General features: G+C 50.6%; 1 protein-coding gene across 3 annotated transcripts in view; it reads left to right on the top strand.

Annotated features, from left to right (window-relative positions):
* PXDC1 (PX domain containing 1) overlaps positions 1-21,909 on the top strand; it is a 28,543-nt gene extending 6,634 nt beyond the window's left edge. Inside the window, exons 2-6 of one of the 3 annotated variants that reach the window (XM_028122905.2) lie at positions 8,375-8,466; positions 9,481-9,598; positions 17,094-17,205; positions 21,342-21,466; positions 21,823-21,909. In XM_028122905.2, coding sequence (XP_027978706.1) covers positions 8,375-8,466; positions 9,481-9,598; positions 17,094-17,205; positions 21,342-21,459 — 440 coding nt within the window. In that variant the 3' untranslated portion in view covers positions 21,460-21,466; positions 21,823-21,909. Of the gene's footprint in view, positions 1-8,374; positions 8,467-9,480; positions 9,599-17,093; positions 17,206-21,341; positions 21,547-21,822 lie in introns of those variants that run through there. The other 2 variants (XM_028122906.2, XM_088024104.1) reach the window with 2 other exon arrangements.
* Positions 21,910-24,747: the final 2,838 nt, after the last annotated feature.

The following is a 24,747-nucleotide window of genomic DNA, read 5'->3' as shown; positions in this document are numbered from 1 at the left end:
AGTGGGGATTTGATCAGTTTGCCACTTGTCAGCGAAGCTCAGCATGGAGTGCGGTAGGATTCAGGACGGGAAGACAGGCTGGTAGTGAGTATGAGCCCCACATGCATTTGCCCCGTGTGGCCTCACTAGTAGACTCTGCTGCCCTGGGCGCCCTCTGTGCCATCCTGGGGAGGGAGTGAGGTGACAGTAACCTGAGGAGTGTGTCCGGACCGGTGGTTGGTGTTGCTGGTCCTCTGAAATCCCTTTTTATTGGTGTTTGTGTTCACTTTTACTTTCTTGGGTGACACTAGGCATCCACTGGACACTTTTGGTTGTCATCACTACAAAGGGGTCCCCCATGTCCTGGAACAGGCTGAGAAGCTCCCCAGGATGACCTGATCTGCATCCTGTCCTTGCGGGGTGGAGGGGGGCGAAACAGGGCAGAGGGGCCTGTATACCATTCTTTGCTGGCCGGACTGTGGCCTCCCTTCAGTGATAGCAGCACAGACCCACGGGCTGGATGATGCGACATTCTCCAGACAGACACCTCCAGGCCGCCCTCCTCACCACCCCGCCCCCTAAATCGAATCATGACCGTGAACAGGGCCACTTAGCTCTGTGGCTAATTTATACTGGCAGGCTTTCATATTTGTTTTAAGAACAAAACATCTTAATCACCCTTTGCTGATAGTAACTTAGAATCAGCAGGAAAAATCTGATGAGCAGTAATTGGACAGAGGGTAGAAGAGGGAGGACGGAAGGAATAACATGTGATTAAAACTTTTACATAGAGTATCTTAATCCCAGCAGAAGCCCATCCTGCTTCCTGCGGGAGAAAATCCTCCAGGCCCTGCAAGACTGGGGACCCACCCGGGGACACCAGGTCCAGGTGGGAGGGGTCGGGGTCATAATGACTCTCCTGGGGATATCTCGCGGTCCCTGTGGGAGAGGCTCAGGCTGAGTGGTGGAAGGCTCTGGAAGCACACAGAGGCCTGCTTTGTCCCCTGCTACTCGTGCAGTGACTTCAGGCCATCGCTTAGCTCCTCAAGTCCTGGGTGCCTGATTGATGAAATCGCATGATGATATCCCAGCAGGGCTGCTGGAGGGCCCAAGCACTGACAGCCACAAAGTACTCAGAACCAGGCTGGACACCTGAGACCTGAGAGCTGCCGGCTTTGGACTCAGGAGCACGCGTCCCTAGAGCTTCTGCCCTTTGCTCTCGGACACACAGCATCCTCACTGAGAGTCGTCCAGATGGGCGAGTGTGGGTCCGGCGCCCCACCTGCTGCTCCTGACCGCATCCGCTCCCCGGGCACCCCCCACCCCATCCTCGGGTCCCTAGGAGGCAGGGATGGTGACAGCCCCTGCCCAGGCTAAAAGAGGGAGCCCACAAAGGGGGTCACTACTGTTACATACCTCAATGGGACCCCTGCAGACGAGGCCTGTGGCTTTGCCGATCCAGAAACTAGAATTTGGTGCTTGGCAGGGGTCAGGTTTGGGGACTGTGCTCCAGGGGGCAATTTCACAAGGCCGAGATTACTGTGGAAGCTTAGGGTGACTATATATATATTACTGGAAGAAATACAACTGCCATGTGGGTAGAGTTCCTGTGAGCAGAGCCTACACGGGAAGCCAAGACTCCCCAGTGCCCGCTGTGGGTAAACCCCTTAATGCAGTTTGTCAGGCCTCCTTAGGACCTCCACACTTCCTGACCCCACTCCCCGTTCCTCTCGTCCCTCCCTGGACCCCTGTATCTGCTCGCCCTTCAGACCTCTGACCCTGGCGAGGGTGGTCCCCCTGCTCTGAGTCTTCCTGGCCCCCCAGGTGACACCCTGCTCTTTGTGGCCAGTGTTTGCCCTGGCTAGCAGGAAAGCTCTTGGGGAGCCCGGGGTCCATCTGTCTTTCCAGCCCGAGTCCCCCCACCGCGCGATAGGGTGCCCGGCACAGAGTGGGAGCCAGTGGGTAGTTTAGGATGAGTGGGTGAATGCGTGCTTCCTGTTTTGCAAGCCTAGCAGGCGATGGTGTGCCCTAAATTTTACCTTTGATGTTCCAGGACAGACTTGCTGTGGGAGTGGCTTCTGAAATGCTTTAAGTGGGAAGTTCAGTAAAGGAATTGTGCTTTTATTGGGAGAGAATAATGAAGAGGCGCAGGAAAGGAGGGACTGGGGAAGGGTGCAGTATGTTGGAGTCTGGCACTCATTCTCTCCTGCTGATTAAAGAACACATCATTCAAGGGGGCCCCTCCCAGGTGCAGGAAGAAGCAGAGAAAGGAGGATCTTCTCCTCTGAGCCCCTTCTTGGATCCTCTGGGAAGTGCTGTTTCTTCTCTGCCTCTTCTGTGTCCTCCTGCTCTTTTCCCTGCCCTGCTTTTCATTCTCGGAAAGATGCAGAGGAGAAATTAATACCCAGCAGCTCCCACCTTTTACAGCTGGGTGTGAGCATCGCCAAAGCGGGCAGCCTGATGCAGGGAGGGTGGGAGGGAGAACCTCACCGGGAATGAGGGGGAAACGGGCTTTCTGTCCTTCCAGAAATGCTACGTGACACCCCACACATGGAACGGGGAGACCTCCGTAGAGTAGAGGAACCATGGGCTCCCTGGGAGTTAGGACTCCCACCGAGACACTTAAGTGTGCACTGAAGAACCCTTATGCTCTCAAGCACATCATTTCTTACTTTCCACTTCTTGAATGTCAGCTACCTATTTAGAAAACAGGTACTTAGGAAATCAGCATTGAAAATTTCCCTAGAAGATTTAAAATATTTTGCTTCTAAAATTCTTATTACGGGCCACCTTTAAAGAATACCTATTTCTTATGCATGCAAGATGACCCCGCACTCCTCGCCTCACCGGAGGCGTCTGCCTTGCTGTACGGAGTGCTGATGGACACATTTATTAAATGGAGAAGGAAATCTTTAAACCTAATTTATTATTTGACTCAATTTGAAAGTTTGCTTTACAGAAAATTTCCCTAGAGCTCTATTGTGTGAGTCTCCTCTAAGAGATGTGTTCTTGGGGGTAATGGGCACTTCTTAATGTGCTTTGAAAAGGACATTCTTCCTTACCAACTGATCCAAGAGGCACCTTGTCTTTATTTCAGGAATGATGGCAGAAGGCACTCAGGTTAGATTCTGACCTCCAGGGCGCCTGGGTGGCTCAGTTGGTTAAGCGACTGCCTTTGGCTCAGGTCATGATCCTGGAGTCCCGGGATCGAGTCCCACATCGGGCTCCCTGCTCAGCAGGGAGTCTGCTTCTCCCTCTGACCCTCTTCCCTCTTGTACTATCTCTCATTCTCTCTCTCTCAAATAAATAAATAAAATCTTTAAAAAAAAAAAAAGATTCCGACCTCCAGAGTCCAGCCGTGGAGGAAGCCTGGCACAGTTACCAGAGTGTTCATCCCAAAGCCTCCACTTACTGAAAATGTGGGACTTTGGACCCAGGGTTTCTGAGGTTAGGAAACTGGTTTGTTTAAGTTTGCTCTCACTGATAAGTCTTTGTGCTGACTCCAGCATGTTCAGTTTCAGTTCCAAGAATAAGTCAGGTGTTTGTGTTTGCATAAAGAAGCTAATCCTGGGGGCACCTGGATGGCTCAGTAAGTTAAGCATCTGCCTTCAGCTCAGGTCATGATCTCAGGGTCCTGGGATGAAGCCCCACGTCTGGCTCCCTGCCCAGCAGGGAGTCTGCTTCTCCCTCTCCCTCTGCCTGCCGCTCCCCCTGCTTGTGCTCGCTCCCTCCCTCTCTCTCTGTCAAATAAATAAATAATCTTTAAAAAGAAAAAAAAAAAGCTAATCCTGAAAATGACAGAATCACATTTTAGTTTCTCAATTTTCAGTGCTAAAGTAGTTTAGAAAGAAAGGGCACCCTGGCTGCTCTAGGCTGATTTTTGGCCCCCATATATATTTAAATCAACTCACTGTAATTGATATATAATCAATCAATCAAAGATTTCGGATTCAAATCTTTACTTGTTTGAGACTAATCTGGTTAAAACTTCTGCATCACAAACTGGGTAGAGTGAAATTTTACAAATGGAGGTTATATTAGTGATTATGCTTTATCAGAAATTAGAAAAATTTCTAGGGGCTGTGAAGTCTTCTGAGTCTACCTCCTAACAGTTAAAATGTGCTAGTTGGACTCTCCTGCCTTCTGTCCTAACGAGGCTAAACCCGGTTGGTTCCACAGAGTGCTACCGCCCCCTGCTGGCTACTTCTGGAATGACAGTCTCATAACCAATAGACGCTCTAGTTTTTCTGTTCAACTGTGCAGCATCACAACCCTTTGACAGCCTACACTTTTTGTTATTACCATCACAGATAGGAAAACGGAGTCAGACAAGATCCCCACACAATTCTTGTTCCATCCGCAATATTTGGAACATAAAAGCCAAAAGTATTTAGATTATTGTATTTAAGCCTATTTTTGAAAATAAGTTTTAAAAGTATTATTTACTGTAAACAGTTCCTATTTGGAGAAGCTTTACCAGCCATTAAAAACCGAAGCTGTTGGGTCACAAAGGAAAAAGACAGCAGGTAGGGTAGAAGGAAACCCCAGTGCGTATAATCTGTCTGGGGTAGCAGTCCTTCATGAGCTCGGTTCTTGCCACCTGCCCCTGGAAAGTAATACAATGTCCCACGTGCATGTTCTGTTCACAGCTTCACCTTTCAGCGCTGTCACGTTTTGAGAATTTATAATCATTTCGGGTCTCGCCGTAGGTGTCTAAATTTTCCACCCCTTATGAAACCGAGAAGTCTGAAGGAAGGAACCCCTGTGCGTATGAAATTTCAAAATGAAGATTTAGTTCATATTTGCACTGTGGCCGTTGTGGGTCTGTCTTTCTTAAAAATATTTTCCTAACACATGTAAGGTAGCCATCATTTGATGGGAGGCATTTTTAAAACCATTGAGAAGGGTGATGTCCGGGGCCCCAGAATGAAGGGAAAGGTCAGGCTGCGGGGAGCCACTTGGAGGGTAGTGACTCTTTCATGCCCATGTGTGGGGTGTTGGGGGAGCTTGCTGTGCTCTGAGCTCTGGTTGGTGGTGGTGGCTGAGGTATCTGCTGCTGTTAGGGGGGTTTCACAGCATTCAGCTGGATCCATCATTTCCTGAATCCCTCTGCCTTTGATTAGCTGAGGCCCCTGCTGGGGAAGAGGCCAGTGCTGGTTGTTGCCCGGTGGATGCCTTTCCTTAGAGAAAGGAGGACAGCACCGTAAGGAAGCTGATCCACATTGTCAGCTTGATTGTCACCCGGGAAGCCAGGATGGAGAAGCAAATGATGAAGTATGACCCAGTTAAAAAGCAGTCACCTGTCATTTCTGTTCTTGCAGCGACGGATTCCAGCCATCTTCCTTTGCCTGGTTAAATTTCCAGAGCCTCCTTTTATTTGGGGGCATGTTTACATTTCCAAGGAGTACCATCTGGCTGCTGCTCAGGAACATAAAGACAGGTCAAAGGAAGCGGTATGGTTCTGCACACTTCCACAAACAAAATCAAGCTGGCATGGCTGATGACTCACACACAATGCCACTTGGCTGTCAGGCCTGTGACCTCGAGCTGGTTGGCAGCAGGTTCTGGTTGGGGGCTGGCTGAGCATGGTGCTGAGAAGCATGAGTTCGGGTTACTATCCTATGGGGCAAGATGGAGAACACCCACAGAAATCACTAATGCTTGACTTCTGTGCCCTCTTCTGCAACTTTAATCAGTCAACAAACAGCCAGTAAACATCGAATCCCCTGCATGAGTCAGGCCCTGTGCTGACTGATGATAACTGAGCGGAACAGAGGCACCTGCTCCCCTCAGGTTTGCACACGGTGGGCTTGGGGAGACCCGCGGGTCCAGGAGCAGTCACAATGCTGAGCAGTGAATACTGCAGAGGTCAGGAAAGTTCTCTGGGAGCCCAGAGGCAGCTCGAGTTCCCTCTTTGGATGTGGGGAAGGCTTCACAGAACGGATGGCATGCGCCCACCCCTTAAGGGATGGGTGCGATGTTCCCATTTGTGAGCCTGGAGGTGCAGGGAGAGCAGGGGGGTGTGTTTGGTTAGTGTGGACCTTTGAGGTTGGTAGGAGGGTATGGGGAGTCTCAGGGCACAGAGCTGGTAAGGTGGGCTGGCGTTGATCAGGGAGGGTACTTCTAGCCTTTTTATACTTCATTCTGGAAAATAGAATACCCTACCAGGAAGATAGGGCTGCCAGATAAAATACAGAACACCAAGTTAAGTTTGAATTTCAGATAAATGGCGAATAATTTTTTAGTGTAAGTCTATCCATACTATTGCATTATTCACTGCTTATCTGAAATTTATATTTAAATAGGTGTCCTGTTTATTTGCTAAATCAAGCCATCCTAAAAAAAAAAAGATCAGTATAGAGCAGAATGTATTTATCTGACTATATATATAACTTTGAGGTTATAAATAAACCCAACTGTGGGCTGAACATTAGTTAAATCAAAGATGTACCCAAAAAATACATCACTAAGGCAAAAATGCAAGAATTATTAATCTACTAAAGATTGTTCAATTATGATTTATATCCTATAAAATGGGTATACATGTGCTGCATACATTGATCATCCAAGAAGCATCCAATCTTTCTCCAGATGTACCTACAGAATATAAAAATACAACCACCGTGTCATCAACTTGATTCGTTTAAAACTTGTATTCTAGAGGTAATGAAAGTTGAACTTGGATAATAGTTTTGTTCATCCTAGAATAAAGTGTTCGGTGGGGATGATTTATTTAATTGTCCTCTCTTTAAAAACAATTCTCCAGAGGGTTCTGCATTGGGCATCTTTCCTGTGTAGAGACTCCCTTGTAGCAAGCAGAAAATGAAAGCATTTTGGTGCCAAGCATGCGCGCGCGTGCGTGTGTGTGTGTGTGTGTGTGTGTGTGTATTTCCAAGCAAGGAATTCGGGGCCTGGGGAAGAAGCATCCTGAGCATCTGGCACTCTTTTCTTTCTTCTCTCTGCTCCCCAGAATGTGCAGGGGGCGTGGTGGGGCCTGGTAACCCAAGGAAGAGGGGAGAAGGTAGAGAAGGCCCCGTCCCTTTCTCCGGTGACTGCTGGGGTGTCATGCTGGGGTGTGTGCCTGGGCCATGTGGACAGAGGCCCCAGGTTGCTCAGCAGGTGAGCCACGGCCCAGCCAGCTGCCTTGGGCTCCTGACCCCTGACCAGCTGCTGGCTGGCCGCCTGGGCCCGCGGGCAGGCCCAGACAGTCCCTCTGACACCCGAGGGGGCCTGTGCTTTAGGAAGTTGGGAGAACAATTCCTGGCCTTGGCCGCGATTCAGGTTGCTTGGAGGATCCCCCCTGCGACAGTGCGGGCGTTCAGACATGTCCTCGCCCTGTGTTTGGGGCTGCCCCTGGTTCCAGGGACTGTGTGTTCAATCATGTAGTTTATAGGAAATTAACTCAGTGACTTCTGTAGGCTCAGTCGATTAATTGCCTGAAAACCAAGCCTTTCTCCTGCAAAACCAAACCAAGCCGGAACTGAAAACCTTAGACTCAACAACTGATCATAGTTCTGGGATGATCCCAGAGCCTGGTTTGGTAGTGGCTCATGGGGACCGTCATGCTGGGTGGCACGAAGTATGGCCAAGAGGCCAATGTCCTGGGGAATGTCATTCCCACATCTCTAGGACGCTGATGTGTAGAAACCGAAATGAGGAGAGACCGGGTTCTTTCCTGCTCCCGGGGAGACGGAAGCGCACCCAGGGCTTCAGGCCACCAGCTGTCGTAGTTTACAAACAAAAGTCTCTCCTTCCCAACCGCCACTCGGGGCCCCTGTTACGGGTAACGAGGGTAGATGTTCAGATTCCTGAAATGCTGTGAGTCATACCCACTTTGGTTCTTTTTCTGGGTGAAGATCTGACTTTCCTCCTTCCAAACCTAAGCATTTAAATGACTCATCTAAATATGGGCTCCATTTACATATGCTCTGTGGTGAGGTCAGCTGAGCAAGCCCTTTCCCCATGTGGTTGGGGCTGGGCAGGTGTGGGCCACCTCCCCTGGCTTGTCCAGGCTGTTCACGGGGCTGGCCCAGACTGTCCCATTCAGAGGGGACTTTGATCCCTGGCTTACACCTGCCTTCCCCACTCATTCCACTGTTCCCAGCCTGCCAGACTTCTCCTTTTGGGGGCGGGGGGGGGGGCATCATCCACCCTAGCACACATGTAAATCATTCATTCAGTCACTGAAACTTAAAATGAGGTTGAGAGCAGGGCTTTCAGAGTAGGGCTGAATAAATACACCCAGACATCTTAGGTGGAGGGGGAACGCTGGGCCATGGCCTCCTTGTCATGGGGATATCTGTTGTTCTGTATTTAATTTAGGAGCACATTTCCTGGTTTGGGTTTTGTTTTTGTTTTTGTTTTTTTGACTTTAGGCTTTCTGTCTCAATTCTAGGACTGGTGGCCATAAAGGATGCCCACGATATAGAGACCAGGCTTAATGAGGTGGAGAAGTTGCTAAAGACCATCATAAGCATGCCGTGCAAAGTAAGTACGATCTGCCCAGGGCTGGGGGTGGGAGCTCGGGACACATCCTGCCAGCTTCCAGATAACCAATGGACTTGCTCACTTACCTGCTTGCTCCCTCCCTGGACATATCAGGCCACGGGGAGGGGCAGATACAACCAGGGGAAAGGAAGACTTTTGTGGGCTCTTTCGGCTCCATTGTTTTCTCCTTGGTAAGAAGTGGAAGTAAGGGGCCGAGGAGATGCTGAGTAGGAAGAGACATGGTCCAGAGCCTGGTTTGGTAGGGCTGTCTGGGACTGCCCGTGGCAGTCCACTGCCATGGTCTTTGCTTTCTTGCCTCCGCTCAGAAGCCCACCGGTCTTGCAGAGGGTGTTTTGGAAGAGGGTGTATGGGAGCCAAGGAGAGTGTTAGCATCCACATTGGCAGATGGCCTTTAAATGAAGCTTTGTGTGGAGTGGTGGTTAAGACCCTGGGTGGACTTGGGGCCCACATCACTCCCGTGGGGTCCATTTCCTCCTCTGCAAATGGGGAAAGTCAGGACACTCACAGTTTATCATAAGGTGAAGGGACAAGTGTGCGAAACCCTGGCATATACCAAGTGCTTAGAAAAATCTCACCATCGAGGGCGCCTGGGTGGCTCAGATGGTTAAGCGTCTGCCTTCAGCTCAGGTCATGATCCCAGGGTCCTTGGATCGAGTCCCGCATCGGGCTCCCTGCTCCTTGGGAGCCTGCTTCTCCCTCTGCTTCTCTCTCTGTCTCTCATGAATAAATAAATAAAATCTTAAAAAAAAAAAAAAGGAAAGAAAATCTCACCATCGCTTCCATTCACCCCATCCTGTCCGTCCCTGGGGCCCTGCATTTTTGCCACGTGGGAACATTAGTAAGTGAAAGGTGGGCCGTGACTGCAGCCTCATCAGTATGGCCTGCAGAGCCACACAGTCCCCCTGAGCATCTGAACGGCGCAGGGGCATTCGCCTCACACGAGGTCATCTCCAGGGAGGATTCAAGTTTAATCATTAACGCACTTACTCTCAGTATTCCAGATCAGAAGTTGTGCTCACCTTCTTTGAAAGATCTCCTCTGGATCAGGTGTTAAAAAATGACAACGTACATAAAATTCAACCCAGCTTTCAGAGTCCAGTGAAAATATCAGGTAAGAGCTAGAGGGAAGGCATGGGGAGGCCAGGTCCTGCTGTGGATGGCCATAGTTTTCCGGAAGCCCTCCCAGTTCGCTGGGCACACCTTCTACCCTTGGGATCCAGAAAGACGATCCAAAAGAATGGTAAGAGTGGGTGGAGGCTGTTACCGGATTTTCATGAAACAGTGTTTTCCACCCACCGACCTACAGTTTACACTTCTCCAATTTCCAAAGGGAGTAACTCGGTATATCAATTGGAACTTTCTTAAGAAACAGTGTCATGATGAACACATTAATGCGGCTTTGGGAAGCGAACGACTGTAATCAGGAGTCTAGCCTGCTGAAATAAGATCGTTCACAGAATGTGGCAGTGACTTTGATTTTAGGGCACCCAGGACAGAAAGGGGAGCACACAGTTTAGATGTCAATAGCGTTGACACCGGACCACGCCTTCGAGCACCAGAAAGACGAATGTCCGCAGCAGTAAGAGCGAATGTCGGCTGAGAGGAGCTGCTGGGGTGGATGGAAGGGGGCGCGGAATGCTGGGACTTCTCCCTGTTTGGTAGCTTTCTGCATCTGGATTGCACGTGTTGTTAGAGCACTAGTCTTTTATTTTTGCATTACTGTTTTGGTGAAGGCTACGTGCATTTTGTGGGGAAGAGAGCTCCATCCCGGAGTCTCAGACACGGGGCTCCCCCAGGCAATGGACAGTCAGCTTGGTTGGGCCAAAGAGGTGGCATGTGAGTGGGGTCATGCAGGAGTGTGGCCGGTGGAAAGGGAGGTAAGGCAGCTGTAAGAGGAGATAGAGCTTGGCTCAAGGGGAGAGCCTGCAGAAGATGTTGATCTGAAGGAAGGAGAGGAAGAGGGATTCTGCGCCCAGCATTCTATTTCCAAATGGAGGAGGGAGGAGAGCAGAAGGAGCAGTGCAGGAGGAAGACCCCAGAAGTTGATGAGGAACAGTAAGGAGATGAGAGTGCATCTGAGCCCAGAGCTCTCTCCTGAGAAGGCATTGGGGGTTCGCAGTGATGGGGAGACAGAGGACAAATTGGGATGGTGGTGGCGGATGTCTTTGGTAGAAAAGTGTCCTTACTGAGCTATGTGCCACAGCAGCGGTGAGATTCCTAATTGTGTGGGGGGGATGGGTGGAGAGGGTGGGCATGTTCGGCGGACCTGAATGGAAATTGCATTAGGGTATGGCTGTGTGTGTGCAGGATGACTGGCAGGCCTAGGTTTTTGGGGGTCTGCTACTTTTGATGTCTATCCAACATAGCTTCCTGTGTGTTCTTAGGAAGAAGAGCAGGGGTGTTTGGGCATCCCTTCTTAACTGGCACCTAGTATCCAGAACCTTCTTCATAGGAGAAATGGTAGTCATTTATCCTGCTTGGGTGTCTATGGACCCCAGTCTTGAAGGGCACAGCGAGGGCTCTGGGACACTAATTGTCACTCATGGTGGGTTTTATGTGCTGTCACCTAGAGCCTGGGCAAGTCTCTCTTCTTTCGTCCCGAGCAGAAGAGTCCCAGCACTGGTGTCTCCATTTTGCTTCCTTTCTTTCTGTTTTGAGCCAATAGGAGAGCAAAGAGCACCAGAACTCTTTGAGGGCCAGGAGCTGGACACTGGCTTCTGGTTGACCCTGAAGGCCCCAAGCATGAGAGGGACAGACTTGGGCTGCGTGGAGTTGCTTCTCATTAATTCCTGGAGGGCAGCAACCTGGGAACACTCCCAGCTCTCTGTCTACTGTCCTATTTTTACCTGTGACAGAGATAAACGCATGACCCACGTTTATCCTAAAGGACTGAAAATAATGAGGTGAAATTTAACAGGGGTTGTAGCCTCCCATGTGAGGCTTTACCCCCATTCTCTGGGTCTTTTTGTGAGAAGTGAGGGCAGGTTTTAGCTTGCAGGGACACTGCTGTTGGGGGGGAGTAACTGCAGTGATTGGCTCAGCACAGACCACTTTATAACAACCTGAGCTCCGCCCAACAACGGAGTCTGGAAATACCTATTGCAAGTCTGTTTCGGAAAGCCTCATGCCTCCCTGCAAAGGCCAGGGGGCCCGTCAGAGGCATCCCTCGCAGGGTTGGCAGCCTGGGAGAAGCCTCTGCCACCCTTCCAGAGCTAAGATTCTGTCTCCTGGGGCCTTCATTCTCTTCATCTGCTCCAGTCGATTGGGCACCAAGTCTGGGGCTTCTCCCTTGGAAGCATCCCAACCTCCCCATCTCTGCTCCAGGACAAGCCAGCCCTCAGTCTGTCTGAGCGAGTGTTTCTCACCATAAGTTAGTGTGTAGATATGCAGACGATAATGGGGTGTCCCCCTGGGATGTGAGATATACTTTTGTTATTCCCTGAGTAAGGAAAGAAATATATTAAGACAATGAACTATGGTAAATTCAAAAATACTTTCCAATGAAACCTTTATGTACAGTAGCACTAACATCCCTTTGAAGAACTAGTCTACACATGGGCAAGCCGTGTTCTTCAGTCTTGTTCTCCCATGTGGGTGTTTGTGGCTTCGGGGCCCCCCAGGCTCGAAGCTTCAGGCTCCGGGCAGCATGACCACACCTGGGAATATCCACAGGTCTCTTTCTCTCTCTCTCTCTCTCTCAGCCTCCCCCTGTGCCCCAGGACAGACCCTGAATACTGAGGTCGGTCATCCTGGAACTCTGACTTCCTGGGCTCGTTCATTTTCTCAAAACCTTACACTTACGATAAAGGCCAAGTGCCCTAGTCCTTCCAGCATGCCAGAGTCTGGCTCACTCTAGCTTTTTGAGGCTGTCACCATAGAACCCTTTGCTCCAGACTGTCAGCCTCCCCTTGGTGGGGCTTTGCTGTGCTGTGGGCTCCCATCTTCCCTCTGTTCACACAAACCCCACCCATCCATCCTGTCCTGCTAAATTCCACTCATTCCTGACAATGCCTCTTCCCTGCGGCTCACCCCACCCTTCCTCCTACTTTTCTCTCCGATTTCTTAATGCCTTGTATACTGTTCATGTGGCACGTAGGGAGGTGGCACCATGGGGGACAGACGCTGACCTAGGCTGTCCAGGGCTTTTCTTTACACCCAGGCGTGCATAGAGGCTCGAGCGCACAGCTGTGGAGACGGCTTAGGGGCCGGGGCTCCGCTAGATGGCGCCAGGCGCTAGCCACGTCCCAGGGCCGCAGCAGGGCAGTGAGAGACACTGTGGCCTCCTCGGGATGCTTTGGGCCAGTACAGCCTTAAACAGTCTTCCTCCTACGTGAATCTAAATGTTTTTGGAATCAGAAAAACTTATACATGGTGGTTGTGTCTGTGCTTAAAAGGAAGCATAAACCCCAGCCGTGATCTGGCTACTTGGACTAATTACATAAGCTGCAAAAATCTAATTATTCAGGTTTGAGCGGGGGGGTGGGGAGCTGGAAATAAATTCTGATTTTGTATTTCATTAACCAAACACCTGTACAATCTCAACCTTAATTTTCACCGTACAAGGTTAGTCCAGTTCACCAATTAATAAAAAGACGGTGCTTTAGGTTTTGTTAGATTACTGGACTCCACTGAAAATACAATGGGAGAGAGGATTTGGATGGAGAGAAGCTACACTGTGAATGCTTTCAGGACTGAGCTAATGTCCGCAGAAAAAGAAGAACATAGCAATTACCAAACTGGAGGAATGATGGCCTATGGGGCAGATGAGAACATGGCTCTACACCTAAAAAAATAAGACAGATCATCACCGGGTACATGCCACAGTCGTACCATTGACCCTTGAACAGCGCAGGGGTTAAGGGCTCTGACCCCCTGCACAGTTGAAAATCCACATATAACTTTGACTTCCCCAAAACTGTTGACCTCAAGCCTTACTGATAACATTAACATATACTTGGCATGTTATATGTATTACATATTCTTACACAAGTAAGCTAGAGAAAAGAAAATGTTATTAAGAAAACCTAAGGAAGAGAAAATACATTTATAGTATTGTACTGTATTTTTCCAACAAAACAAACCACATGTAAGTGGGCCCATGCATTTCAAACCTGTGTTGTTCAAGGTCAACTGTAATTGTTGCAAGAACTATCCATTGGTGGATGCTAAGATGAGTGGGAAAAATTTGAGGAGAAACAGAATTTGCACAGTCTCAACGCATCTACCCCAAGATATTTATTCACTGCAAAGAGAGTGAACCTGGCAGAAACTTCTTATGCAAGTGATCCTGATGCACAGCCCAGGAACAAGGCCTGTTGACATCACACCCCCTGACAGAATGCAGGGAGGGGAGGCAGGGTCACTCTGCAGGATTCCTGCCTGGAAAGCTCCACATCAGTCAGAGCATGAAAGCATCAGACAAATTGAGGGACCATCGATAAAATAACTCACCAGCCCCTCCCAAAGTGTTACTTTCATGAGAGGTGAGGAGAGACGGGAGGTACCGTCAGAGGCTGCACAAAACTAGGACACAGCAACACAAGGATCCCCAACAGAGGATCCTGGGCTGGGTCTGGAACAGAAGAAAGGGACATTGGTGGAAAATCCGGGGACACTCCAATAAGGGAGGTGTCTAGTTAAGTCCAGCTTTGCTCATTGCACCATAGTTACCTGAAATGTTAACATCAGGAGAAGCTGGTGAAGGATACATGAGAACTCTATACTGTTTTTGTAACTTTTCTGTAATTTAAAATTAGCTCAAAATAGAAAGTTAAGAAATGGCAAAGCAGAGCTCTTCATGTGAAAAAAATATGAATGCAGAAAAGTAGTTTGAAAGTGAACTGTTTCATGGAATCAGTCATGTATGGGATTAAAGTAATTACACTGGCCAGTGCTTTTTGCCTTTGGGACTAAGCCGACTTCTAAGATGTTCACATTATGCATGTTTGGAGATAGGCTTCAGATGTGAGCACTGTTCTGTAATCATAACACCTTCTTTGGTTCTGTTTATTTGCATATGACAGAACAGATATGAAGACATTAGCAGTAATGATAGTCACCACTACCCCTTACCCAGGCCCCCACATTTATTAGATTCCTTATAAACACCATCTCATTTCTTCTACACCTGTGCTTAAAGGATGGATACCAGTGTGCCCATTTTACAGATGAAGAAAGTGAGCAGGCAGCAACCTGCTCCCCAGGCATGAGCAGAACTGGAGTTTACAACTTGCTTTGCAAACCATTAAACCACATGACTGTGTACAGAGGTTTCTTTTCAGGGGGAGTTAAGGAGTGATTTGTTACAAATCTGTTTTGTGGGGGCTGGTAAGACTCCATTTCTTTAGAGCTCCAAATTTCACATTTAAGACAGATTAGGAAGTTCGAAAGTTCCTCCGCAAGGTCACTCTTCGTCATGGTCAGAAATGTTTTGTTGCACTGACATGTGCTTTCACTTTAGGATTTCCCCCTCTAAACTCCCTTAGCAGAGGGGTGGCAGAAAGTGCTGGGGACTGTCAGCCGGCTGAGGTTGGATGTGCTTCTGAGACACACACATTTGAGTCAGAGTTAATGAAAAGCAATAAAGAAAGTGGATCTGTGCTGCCCGTACATTTTGATTTGAGAGGCAAGGGAACCTTAATCTTTCTTGTTACAATGTAGTCCTCTTCAGAGTCTGTTCACTCAGACTTGGGTAAACATCTCGCAGGTAGAAATGTCGTTGATCCCGGAGGTTCCAAGCACTGACTTTTCATAGGGTCTTGGTGCTCCTTCTCATGACTTCAGGCTCTCCATGCTTGTCCTCGCACTGGGAGGGCGTGGGGGCTTCAACCCGGAGGGGCGGGGTAGGCAGGGAAGGGCAGGGAAGGGCAGGGAAGGGCAGGGAAGGGCATGTGCTGATGTCACCCAGAGTGTGATTAAGGGGGCTAGTGTTTCAAAAGACCAAAGCCATGAGCTGTCACTTCTGCAGAAAGTCAAGGGGAGATGGTAGCAATTACTTGGCAAATCTGACTGATGAAGTGTCGTTTTATTCCTGTGGGGCTGAGGAGGAAATCTTCTCTTTTTCTTTGTTCGTTTTTGTGTTGTTTCCCTAATTCTCTTCGCGTGGAGAGAAATTCGAAGAACTGAGAACCAGATATCTGGAAAGATTAAAAAGAAATAGGAAGTTACAATTATACTTATGAGAAAAGCAAATCCATGCATGGGAATAAAAAAAATTCTAAATTATGATGAGACGTTAGAAAGAAATTAAAAGAAAACAATCCCCTAAACGATTGTGGCAGGTGCCCAGGGAGACCGTGGACAGTGAGGAATGTTTTTGTCACCTGTGCCAGGCCAGTAGGAGAGGAAAGCTATTTCGAGCTGTGTGTTTCAGTGTGTGAGGCTCTGAATGGGAAGATGATATAAACCTTTGGATTTGAGAATGCCCCGGAAATTCAGAATCAATTTTAAGCATGTTTTTTTTAAGACGAGGCAAGGAGAGGACCTGATTTGAGGACAGACAAGGGCTGTGAACTTGGTGCTTAGCTGACTAAGAGCTGAGGTTAGGGGCTCAGGCAGCCTCCCAGAGGGCTGGAGAACTCCCAACACCAAGGAGAACTGGTAATGGCCACCAGATCAGTTCTTGGAGCATATTTAATCTACCAAAGTGACAGAAACACATTCCCTGGGGAAACGTAAATAAAAGCTACACCAGATATGAGAAGTCAGTCAAGCCACATTGACTCTTTATACTTAAATGGACCAGGTGGCTTGATGGAATCCGGTAGTTCCTGGGAGTTTAGAGTTGAAGGGATCCTTGGAGATCATCCAGTACTATTCTGAAATTCTCCAGTTGAAGATACTGAGTCCCAAGACCATGGAGCTCATGGTTGGGCTGAGCTTCGGTGTCCAGGCTCCCAGCTTGGGGTTGTGTCAGCTGACACACATCCAGGCATGCCTGTCCTCTACTCTCCCAGGGCTGGGTAAGCACCAGACCTCCATGCTTGGAGGCTCACTCCGTAAGGCCAATGTAGACTACTTTGTTGGCCTTTTTAAATTACCAAAATTTGTGTGTACAGGTAAAAAAAAAATCAATTTGTGTATAGAACTAATATAAAGGGAAAAAATGAGGTTGCCCATTTGGTTTAAAATGCATACTGATCTCAGCTGACCCTCACAGCGACCCAGGGCAGTAGACAGCGTCATCCCCATCTCAGGCACAGGAAAGATCGGGTACCTGTGCAAAGCCCTGTGGCAGTGTGATGGACCCAGACCCAAACCCAGACCGATAGACGTGAGCTCAGTACTCTCTCTACCCCAGCTTTAAACCAATGGGGAAGGCTTTTGGGGAGGGTGCTGGTACAATTCAGAGCATCTTTCTGGAAGGAGGGATGTGCCCCTTGGCTTGCACAGGGTCCTCAGGTGTGGTTTCTGTGGAGGTTGGCATCGGCTCCTGTCTGTGTTGGCAGAGTTCCAGGATGGGTCTCTGGGGTGTAGAGCATTCTCTTGGAGTGTGGGGGAGAATTTGGGGCAGTAGATGGAGGGGAAAGTAGGGAGATTGGTATAAGCCCAAAACTTCAAAATCTGGCCCCTCCTGCATATTTATTTCATTGCTTTCATTTTTTCAGAAATCATGAGATCCAATGGATTTTGCTTAGCAAATACGGAAACCATCGTTATTGACCACAGTATACCAAACGGAAAAGACCAACATCTGGGTGTGGATCCGACAGAGCATTTGTAAGTAGATTGATTTGAATATAGTTTTATAGAAGGGATCCCTGAACTGTCAGCTGGTGCCAGAGGCTGGAGTTCATGGTCCATAGAGGAAGCAGATGTGGCCAGAGACATTGAGCCATCCTACCTGTATTTGGATACTTGTTTCAAGTGTTTGCCTTTTCTAGAGGCAGTGAGAGCTTGCTTCATAAACCTTGTGGGAACAGAGTTCCTTTGACCAAGGTGCTGGCTGTGAGGGGGCATCGAGGGCCAGCCTTCAGGGTCTGGTCTGTGCTGGGCCCTGTGGAGGTATGGCGGCCATAAGCCTCCTCGCTCCAAGGGCCTGGTCTCCTGGGATGGGGAGAAGTGTCACCTGTATGGTGTCACATCACAGGTCTGGAGGCTCTCCAGGCTCTGAGGTGACCTCTCTAGGGCTCACGGGCTGGAGCCTAGACCTGCTGGGGCCCTGAGGGGAGGGAGGATGTGTCTGATTCGTGAAGACAGGACAGCCAAAGACTCCACCGCCTTCCCTGTCCCTCCTTCTCTAATAACAGAACTTTTAAGCATGATAAGCGGTAAGTGCTCTAGGAAAGCCCGACACCTGGGGTCCCCTCGAGGCACAGCCTCCTTCATCCCTGGTGCATTTCCAGGTCATGTCCTTGGGACTTACTGGGAGGCAGCTTGAGGGGACATCTCAGCTTGGCTTCCATTGACTGTCAAGGTCAACACCACGGCTCCTCCTGGTTATGTGAGCTTCAGGAAGTCATTTCACCTCTCCTGGTTTCTCTTCTCTTCAGAGTGGGGCCCCTGAGGCCCTCCCAGGGTCACTGTTAAGGTCTCAGATGGTAAATGGGAGCCCCCCTGGCCCAGGAGCCCCCACAGGCAATGCTGGGTGCTCAGTCTCCCTGTGGGCCCATGAGCAGTGTGCTCTGGGCTGCAGGGGCCTTGGAGTCCCACATCCTACCCCACCCACTGAGCTGCAAATAAACACGCACTAGGACAGACTCCTGTGCGGAGACACACCCAGGCCCAGGATGTCCCTGAGCTCCTGCAGGCGGCTGGAGCCGCCTCCGCTGGACCCTTGCTCTGTGATCGGGCACCGTAGGAGCCCCGACAGGCCCGTGGAACCGGCCCTGGCCAGCACCTCCCACTTTCTGTTTCTCAGATGTCTCTTGGGTGCATGGCACAAGGATACCCTCACCATGGATGTCATGAAACGCTTGTGTAAGAGGATATGCTGGTAAGGCTGCCGGGGGTGGCCCTTCTCTGAAAGGCCCTTGTCCCTTTGCATGCCTTGCTGTGACACCACATGACATCCTACCCACGGTGTGTGTCTATAGATAGCTCATTCGTTCACGAGCCGGGGGTCCTCCATGATAGCACAGGGCTGGCACCGAGGGGGTACAAGATTGCTATGTATTAAGTGTGTGACCTGGAGGAGAGGTCCTTTAGCTTTATGGGGGGAGCTTCTAGTGAGGGGTTGTCTTGGTGGATGAGGGACAGGTGCAGACCCTCCCTCATCACCAGCTCTGGCTCCACAGTATTCCCCAGGGGGCCTTTTCCATCGTCAGGAGGCCTCAGAGGCCTTCCTGCACCTGGCCAGATTTGACAAGTAGGTTGAACTGTGAGAAGCACACAGAGAGAAAGCAAGGGTAGTAACGTGACCCCATGCTTGGCATGGGCAGGGATGACACACCCTTAGCATGGGGCCCCCTGGCTCCAGGATGCCTGGCTGGCAGGAAACCGAGCAAGAAAAGCCTCCGTGATCCCAGAAACGCTTAACAAAGAAATGGTGGCTTCCGTACGGCTCAGGGGAGCATTGAGAGGGAATTCCTGATGCGGGCTTGCCAGCGTTTTCTCTGGGTGGCTGATGTAGGGCAGCGGGGCTGAGCTGATGGTCGGCCACTGGCTGTCTCTCGGGAGCAATCTGTTTTAACACTCCACGGGGCTGTCAGGCAGGTGATGGGGGTTGACGATGGAGACGGGAGGTCACAGAGAGATGACGTTTGAGGAACAAGGCTTTGCCTCCCTGCCACAGCCGTCCTCGGTGGTACCCGAGGGTGACCATTTGACCCCAACACTGTGAATTCGGCGCTGTCGAGCCTGCCATCAGGACTTGTGTCGTGCAGCCAAGAGGGCGGTGTCCACGCTTCTGGGGCAGGGAGGTCCCCGAACCCAGGCGCAGACCCCACGGCACTCCGGGAGCAGGGTGTGAGTCAGCGGGCCTGTGGGGGCCTCTGCCTGGTGATGATCCTGGTTGGCTGGCGTGGTTGCCGGGCTCCCAGGAAATCCACCCAGGGCTGAGGCGAGTCCCCGACTCTGTCCTCACAGGTTCAGAGCAGAGCTATTTGCCAGGCCTGCCGAGGGCCACTGGGGACTGGCGGAGGCCACTGGACTTGGCCTGGTGACTCATTTTCCCCCAGTGTCCCAGCTTCCCCTCCCTCCCTGGGTTCTCAGGGTCATCTGATCTGAGGACAGGAGGTGGAGGAAGGGTAGGAAACTGGGCAGGCCTTCATCTTGGCCCTGTCCCTCCCCTTGGCCTGCATCCAAGAGTCCTCTTCTAATTCTTCCCAGTGCTGGTTTCCGGGAAGAGACCACATCCTGGAATAAAGTCGGAGAGTTGGTCTTACCTCCGTGAGACTTGCTGCCTGGGAGGCTGTGCACACTTGTGTCGGTGCGCGGCTAGATCTTTCTCGGCAGCCTTGCCGACCGGGGCCGGCCGTGGGGGGGGGAGGGGGGCGGGGAGGAGCCGGCCCTGCCCCTGCCCCTGCGGCCGATTTGGGGAGGCCCCGCGCATCCCCCCACACACCCCTCACTGTGGAGATAGAGGACAACGTGCTTCCTCGGCCTTTTCGAGCTGATTGCAGACCTCCTCCTCGTTTAACTTCCAGCTTAGACTGAGAGGAAGTGAGCCCCATGGTCAGAATCAGTGGGACGCTGCAAGAGGCGCTCTGCGTGGCGCGGGGGCTGGGCCTTTTCTCTGCCCCCCATGCGGCTCCAGTCTTACCTGGTCACACCCAACCTGGAGCTCCAGCTCCAGGTAGAGTGGAGCTCCTCCAACTAACTGTCCTAGTTAGTGAGGCCCTCAAGTGCCAGGAATCAACTCAGGGACACACGGTGCACTGTGGGCTACGCGGGCCCCTTCCTCCAGGGAGAGCCCCGGAGAGCAGCGAGCGAGCCTCTGCCCGCCTCCACCCTGCCCCCGCTTTGTTGGGACTGATCCTTAGTTGAGGAAAATGGAGAAAGCACAAGCAGCATCTCTGTGTCCCTTCCTGGGCAGAATGTCCTTCAGGCACTTGTTTCTCCGTTTTAAAAATCTGGAGCCTTGTTTTCTAGCTCAGGAGGCCATGTCTGGGTTAAACAGGGGCGTGGAAATGGTTTCAGTTCGTGAATCCCTATCAGGAAGGCACTAGTCGCCTTATGTTTGGAGTACATACTCTTCCTCAGCACTTCCTGCCTGCCTTCCCCCGTGGAAGCCCCCACATTGAATACACCGCCCCTCTAGAAGGAACCCTCCCTCCACGACCTCCCCCAGCCCCCCCACCCAGATCCTCTCTGGATGGCTGTTCTCGGTCCCGAAGTCACCGGCACAGATGTCCCCCGGATGTGGTTGGGTTGTGAGCTTGTGACCACCGTGGCTTTTCCCACTCATCTATGCTGTTGTGTGTGGGGGCCCCACATGGGGTGGTCTCCCGTCCCCATGGACTGGCTCCCTGCCTTGCTTCCTGCCTCATGTCCCCAGAGCTGGACGCAGAGCCATCCTTGGACAGAGAAAAAGAATAACTCTGTGAATGAGTGAATGAATGAATGCCTCAGTAAATATTGGTTCCCAAATAGGGATAGCAGTGTCTAAGGCAGTAACACCCAGAGCTGTCACGCTTTCTAGAGAAGGGTCCATTTGCCTCATTGATTTGTAACCATGGTTCTTCCCACTCTTCCTAAACCTGCATTGAGAAGGCCGTGCCTGTTGGTCTGATGAGCCCGTACCTCATGAGGAGCCTTGTGGAAAGCCCTTCCACAGTGTTTGGCATTGACCCCTAAGCGCCCTCCTGCCAATGACCTTTGCCCTTTCTTTCTCCATGTCAGTGGGCCTGGTGGGGGGGCGGGGGCGGTTGGTCAGTGAGCCAGCCCCAGCCTCACCTCTGAACTTTCCTTTTCAGGTTTGAGAATGGCGGTGAATTTACCTCAGAGCTGGAAGATGGTGACGACCCAGCAGCTTATGTCACCAACCTATCCTATTACCACCTGGTCCCCTTCGAGACGGACATTTTGGACTGAGTCTCTGGTGGGCCCCCACCTCCCCCAGGCCCTTGACTGCTGGTTCTGCCCCGGCTGCAGGGGCCCCCCTGCTGCCCCAGGCCTGGGTCAGGGGGTATCTCCTCGGTGACAGTGCCCAGGAGGCCTGGGTGTCCTGCCCCTGGAGCAGCGGGGCTTTCCTCCGGTGCAGGGCCTCCCACAGCCTCCTGGCCACCCCTTGCTCCCCACCATTCCCTCACACGACAAGCACACACGACATGGCCTGGGAGGTGGTGAGAAGTTGCCACGGTCTGGACAACACGGGCAGGGAATGTGAGGTAATCCAGGATTTCCCTGGGAACCCAGATGTGTGGCTTTCATTTCTGGTTTTCATTTTCTCTCCAGAAGCTGTGGGTCTGGTGTCAGCCAAAGGGGCTCTTTACAGAAGGTTCCCTGTGGACGGCGAGGGTTGGCTACAGACACAGGGCAAATCATTGCCGATCAGGTGCCTGTAAGCGGGGGCTGAGAAGTACCGATTCTCCTCCAGAGAAAAGAGTTCCTGCCTGGCCGGCCAGCATCTCTAAAGCCCTTCAGTGGAGTAGCCGTGCTGTAACCACCCCAGGTTGTGGGAAGTTCACCTCTCCTGCTGTTTACCAAGCTCTCAGTGACGTCATTGCCATATTTGCCTGCCGGGGGGGGGGGGCAGGGAGATGAACAGGAAAGCACTGGCCAAGTCCCCCTTTGCCCCTTGCGGGGGCGGGGGGGAGGGGCGTGCGCAGGCAGGTCTGGGTTCTGTGTGCTTATCTCCTCATGGGGTCTACTAACGACCAACATTTGCTAATGTAAATAATAGTAAATTATTGAGAATCCTAATTCTTTTACACAGTCTGTTTTTTAATCTATTTTAATTAAATAAAGTGCATTACTCTGCTCCTGGATTTAGGATGTTTGGTGTCTAAAGGTATGGCTTCTTTTTATTCCCTGCTGCCTCAGGGCTAGCCCCGAGCACTCTGGTCTCATTGTTACTTAGGAAATGTGTTCTGTTCTCACCCTAGGGAATAACCTGTCCAAACTGAAAAGTGAACAAACAGCTTATGTTTTTTGATTTTTGTTTTTCTGACTTGGGGTTGCCCCCCTTCTCCATGTTCCTCTTGGCAGCCCCAGGAACCCTCCTCTGACCCAGTCGCCTAGCATATGGCATTTCCATGAGATCTGCCTTTCCCTTCTGCCTTCTGGTTGTGCTCCGTTGAATGCATCCTGCTTTCAAACAGGCTATTGGCTGGCTGATGGGGGTTGGCCAGTTGCCTTTCTTCTCTTGCGGGGTAAATTCAGTTCTTTACAAGGACAGGGCTGCTTGCCTCGCAGTTAAGATCAGAATCAATCACCATGTTTAGTTAATGACCATCTATGTTTCAGTTGGTGATCCTCAGGATCCCTGTTCCCCAGAGGTGCTTCTTCCACGCTACCCAGCAGCTGGCCAAGCTCCTCTGCTTACTTGGACCGCATTTCCCCATCGGGGCCCAAGGTTGGCTCCACAAGCCTCTTCACTGGTTCCAGTCAGTGCACCATGAGTTTCCTCGACTAGGGCGTCAGGTGTTTGGATATTTGTTCTCCTATGAAGCACATCAGAACATTCTCTGGTTTCCTTTTTTTTTTTTTTCCTGGAAAAAACACAGGTAGCCTCATTCTTCTCATTCTGACATTTGAAAGAATCCGAAGTACAGGTAAATATTTCTTTAAGTGCAGTGGTCATTGGTCGCTGGCACTCAGCATCCCTGTGGGAAGGCAGTGTGGAGTGGTGGGGACTGGAGCCAACACAGAGCTCGTGCACTGTGTAAAGGAACAGTTAACACCACTCCGTTTAGCAGACTGTTCCAGCCGGGAGTGTGGGCCCAAGGTGGCCAGTCCTCCCAGGTTTTCAATAGGAGCTGGAAATCTGACGTTTTATGTGAAATATCCCAATTTTGAAGTGTTACAAAAAAACACCAGGGACAAGAAGCTTTTCCAAGTAAAAGAATGAGGAAGTTTCACCTTCTAAACTGTCAGTCCAGAGAATCAATACCAGACAAGTTCAAGTTCACGTAGGAAGTTTGCACTCTTGCCCACACAATTTTCCAGAGACTGCTTTAGAACAACCTGCCTCTCTTCTTCCTCTGTGACGTGTCCCTCGTTCTGCCCTGGTAACCAGGAGGCCCTTGGCAGCGGTGGCCTGGACAGTCCCCTTTGTTACTGACTTATGTCAGAAAACTCACTGGATAGGCCCCTGCATAGGGGTTTGCAGTTAAAACGATTTTTTGGCAAATCAAATGAAAGTCACCTACATTTTCTATTTGAAAGGAACCTTCAGCAAATGCTATTTATAGGCAGGGGGATCATCTGCTCTTTGTGTTGTAAATAGATGCCGTCTTTCATGGATGAGGTTTGCTTGAAGTGAACATGCACAATGAGGACACGATCTAGGTCTGCCCTCTGATGAGCCTGCAGAATTGACATGCCGGGCAGTCCACGTCCTTGCTGTGGGACAGCAGACGGGCACAAGCTACCAGGTAATTGAGCAGACTGGGGGCTCATTAAGAGCACCCAGTTCTCACAGATAGAACATTCATTAATAGAAATATATGCAGGGTGCTGGCAGCCAAACTGCCCTGAGCAATGTATCCTAACCTTAGCCGCTTTCTCCTCCTGGGGATCGAATTCGTTCTTGGTCTTCATTTAAACGGGCATTCTGTCAAATTACAAGCATTTTTATTGCAGGTGAAATTTCTCACCCACGTCGGGGATGCTAAAGTACTTCTTGCAGACCAGTTTCCTACTCCAGGTGCATACTGTTTCAAATATAGATTTTATGATTGTATGGGCATGGGCATGGCAAGGCCAACAGGTCAGATGACAGCCATTGAAAAGATAGTTTGGCACTCACAAACCCCAAGAGGAGGGAGACACAACACCAGCAGGGCCACATGGGGAAACAGCAGGGCTGATCAAGAGGCAGAGAAGGTTGGGGGGACAGGGGATGCTGTGGGTAAGAGCCTTTATTGTGATTTCTGCAGAGAGGAGCAGGTGAGGCAGGGTAAGCAGGTTTCGGATTAGCCAGGTTGAATAATTTCAGTGGGCTCTGGGGCACAGGGCTGCCCCCAGGTGTCTGATACCTGCCTTTGGGGTGATTAGGGCAGGTGGACAGTGGCCCAGAGTGTGAGAGCCCATAAAGTAGGTGGTGGGGTGTGGGCTCTGCACTGGTTGGTTTGCATTTAAAGGCGGGCTCAAAGGCAAGTTGTTCACTATTTCTAGGAATTGGCTAATCCTGGGAGGTGCAGTCCCTCCAACATGAGC

Source organism: Eumetopias jubatus, unplaced genomic scaffold (genome assembly GCF_037043125.1).
Source record: "Eumetopias jubatus isolate StellerSeaLion01/CBP00866 unplaced genomic scaffold, mEumJub1_p1.0 scaffold_6, whole genome shotgun sequence".
Classification (NCBI taxonomy): Eukaryota; Metazoa; Chordata; class Mammalia; order Carnivora; family Otariidae; genus Eumetopias; species Eumetopias jubatus.
The sequence above is the reverse complement of the archived record's forward strand: the minus strand, read 5'-3'. Positions and strand labels throughout refer to the sequence as shown.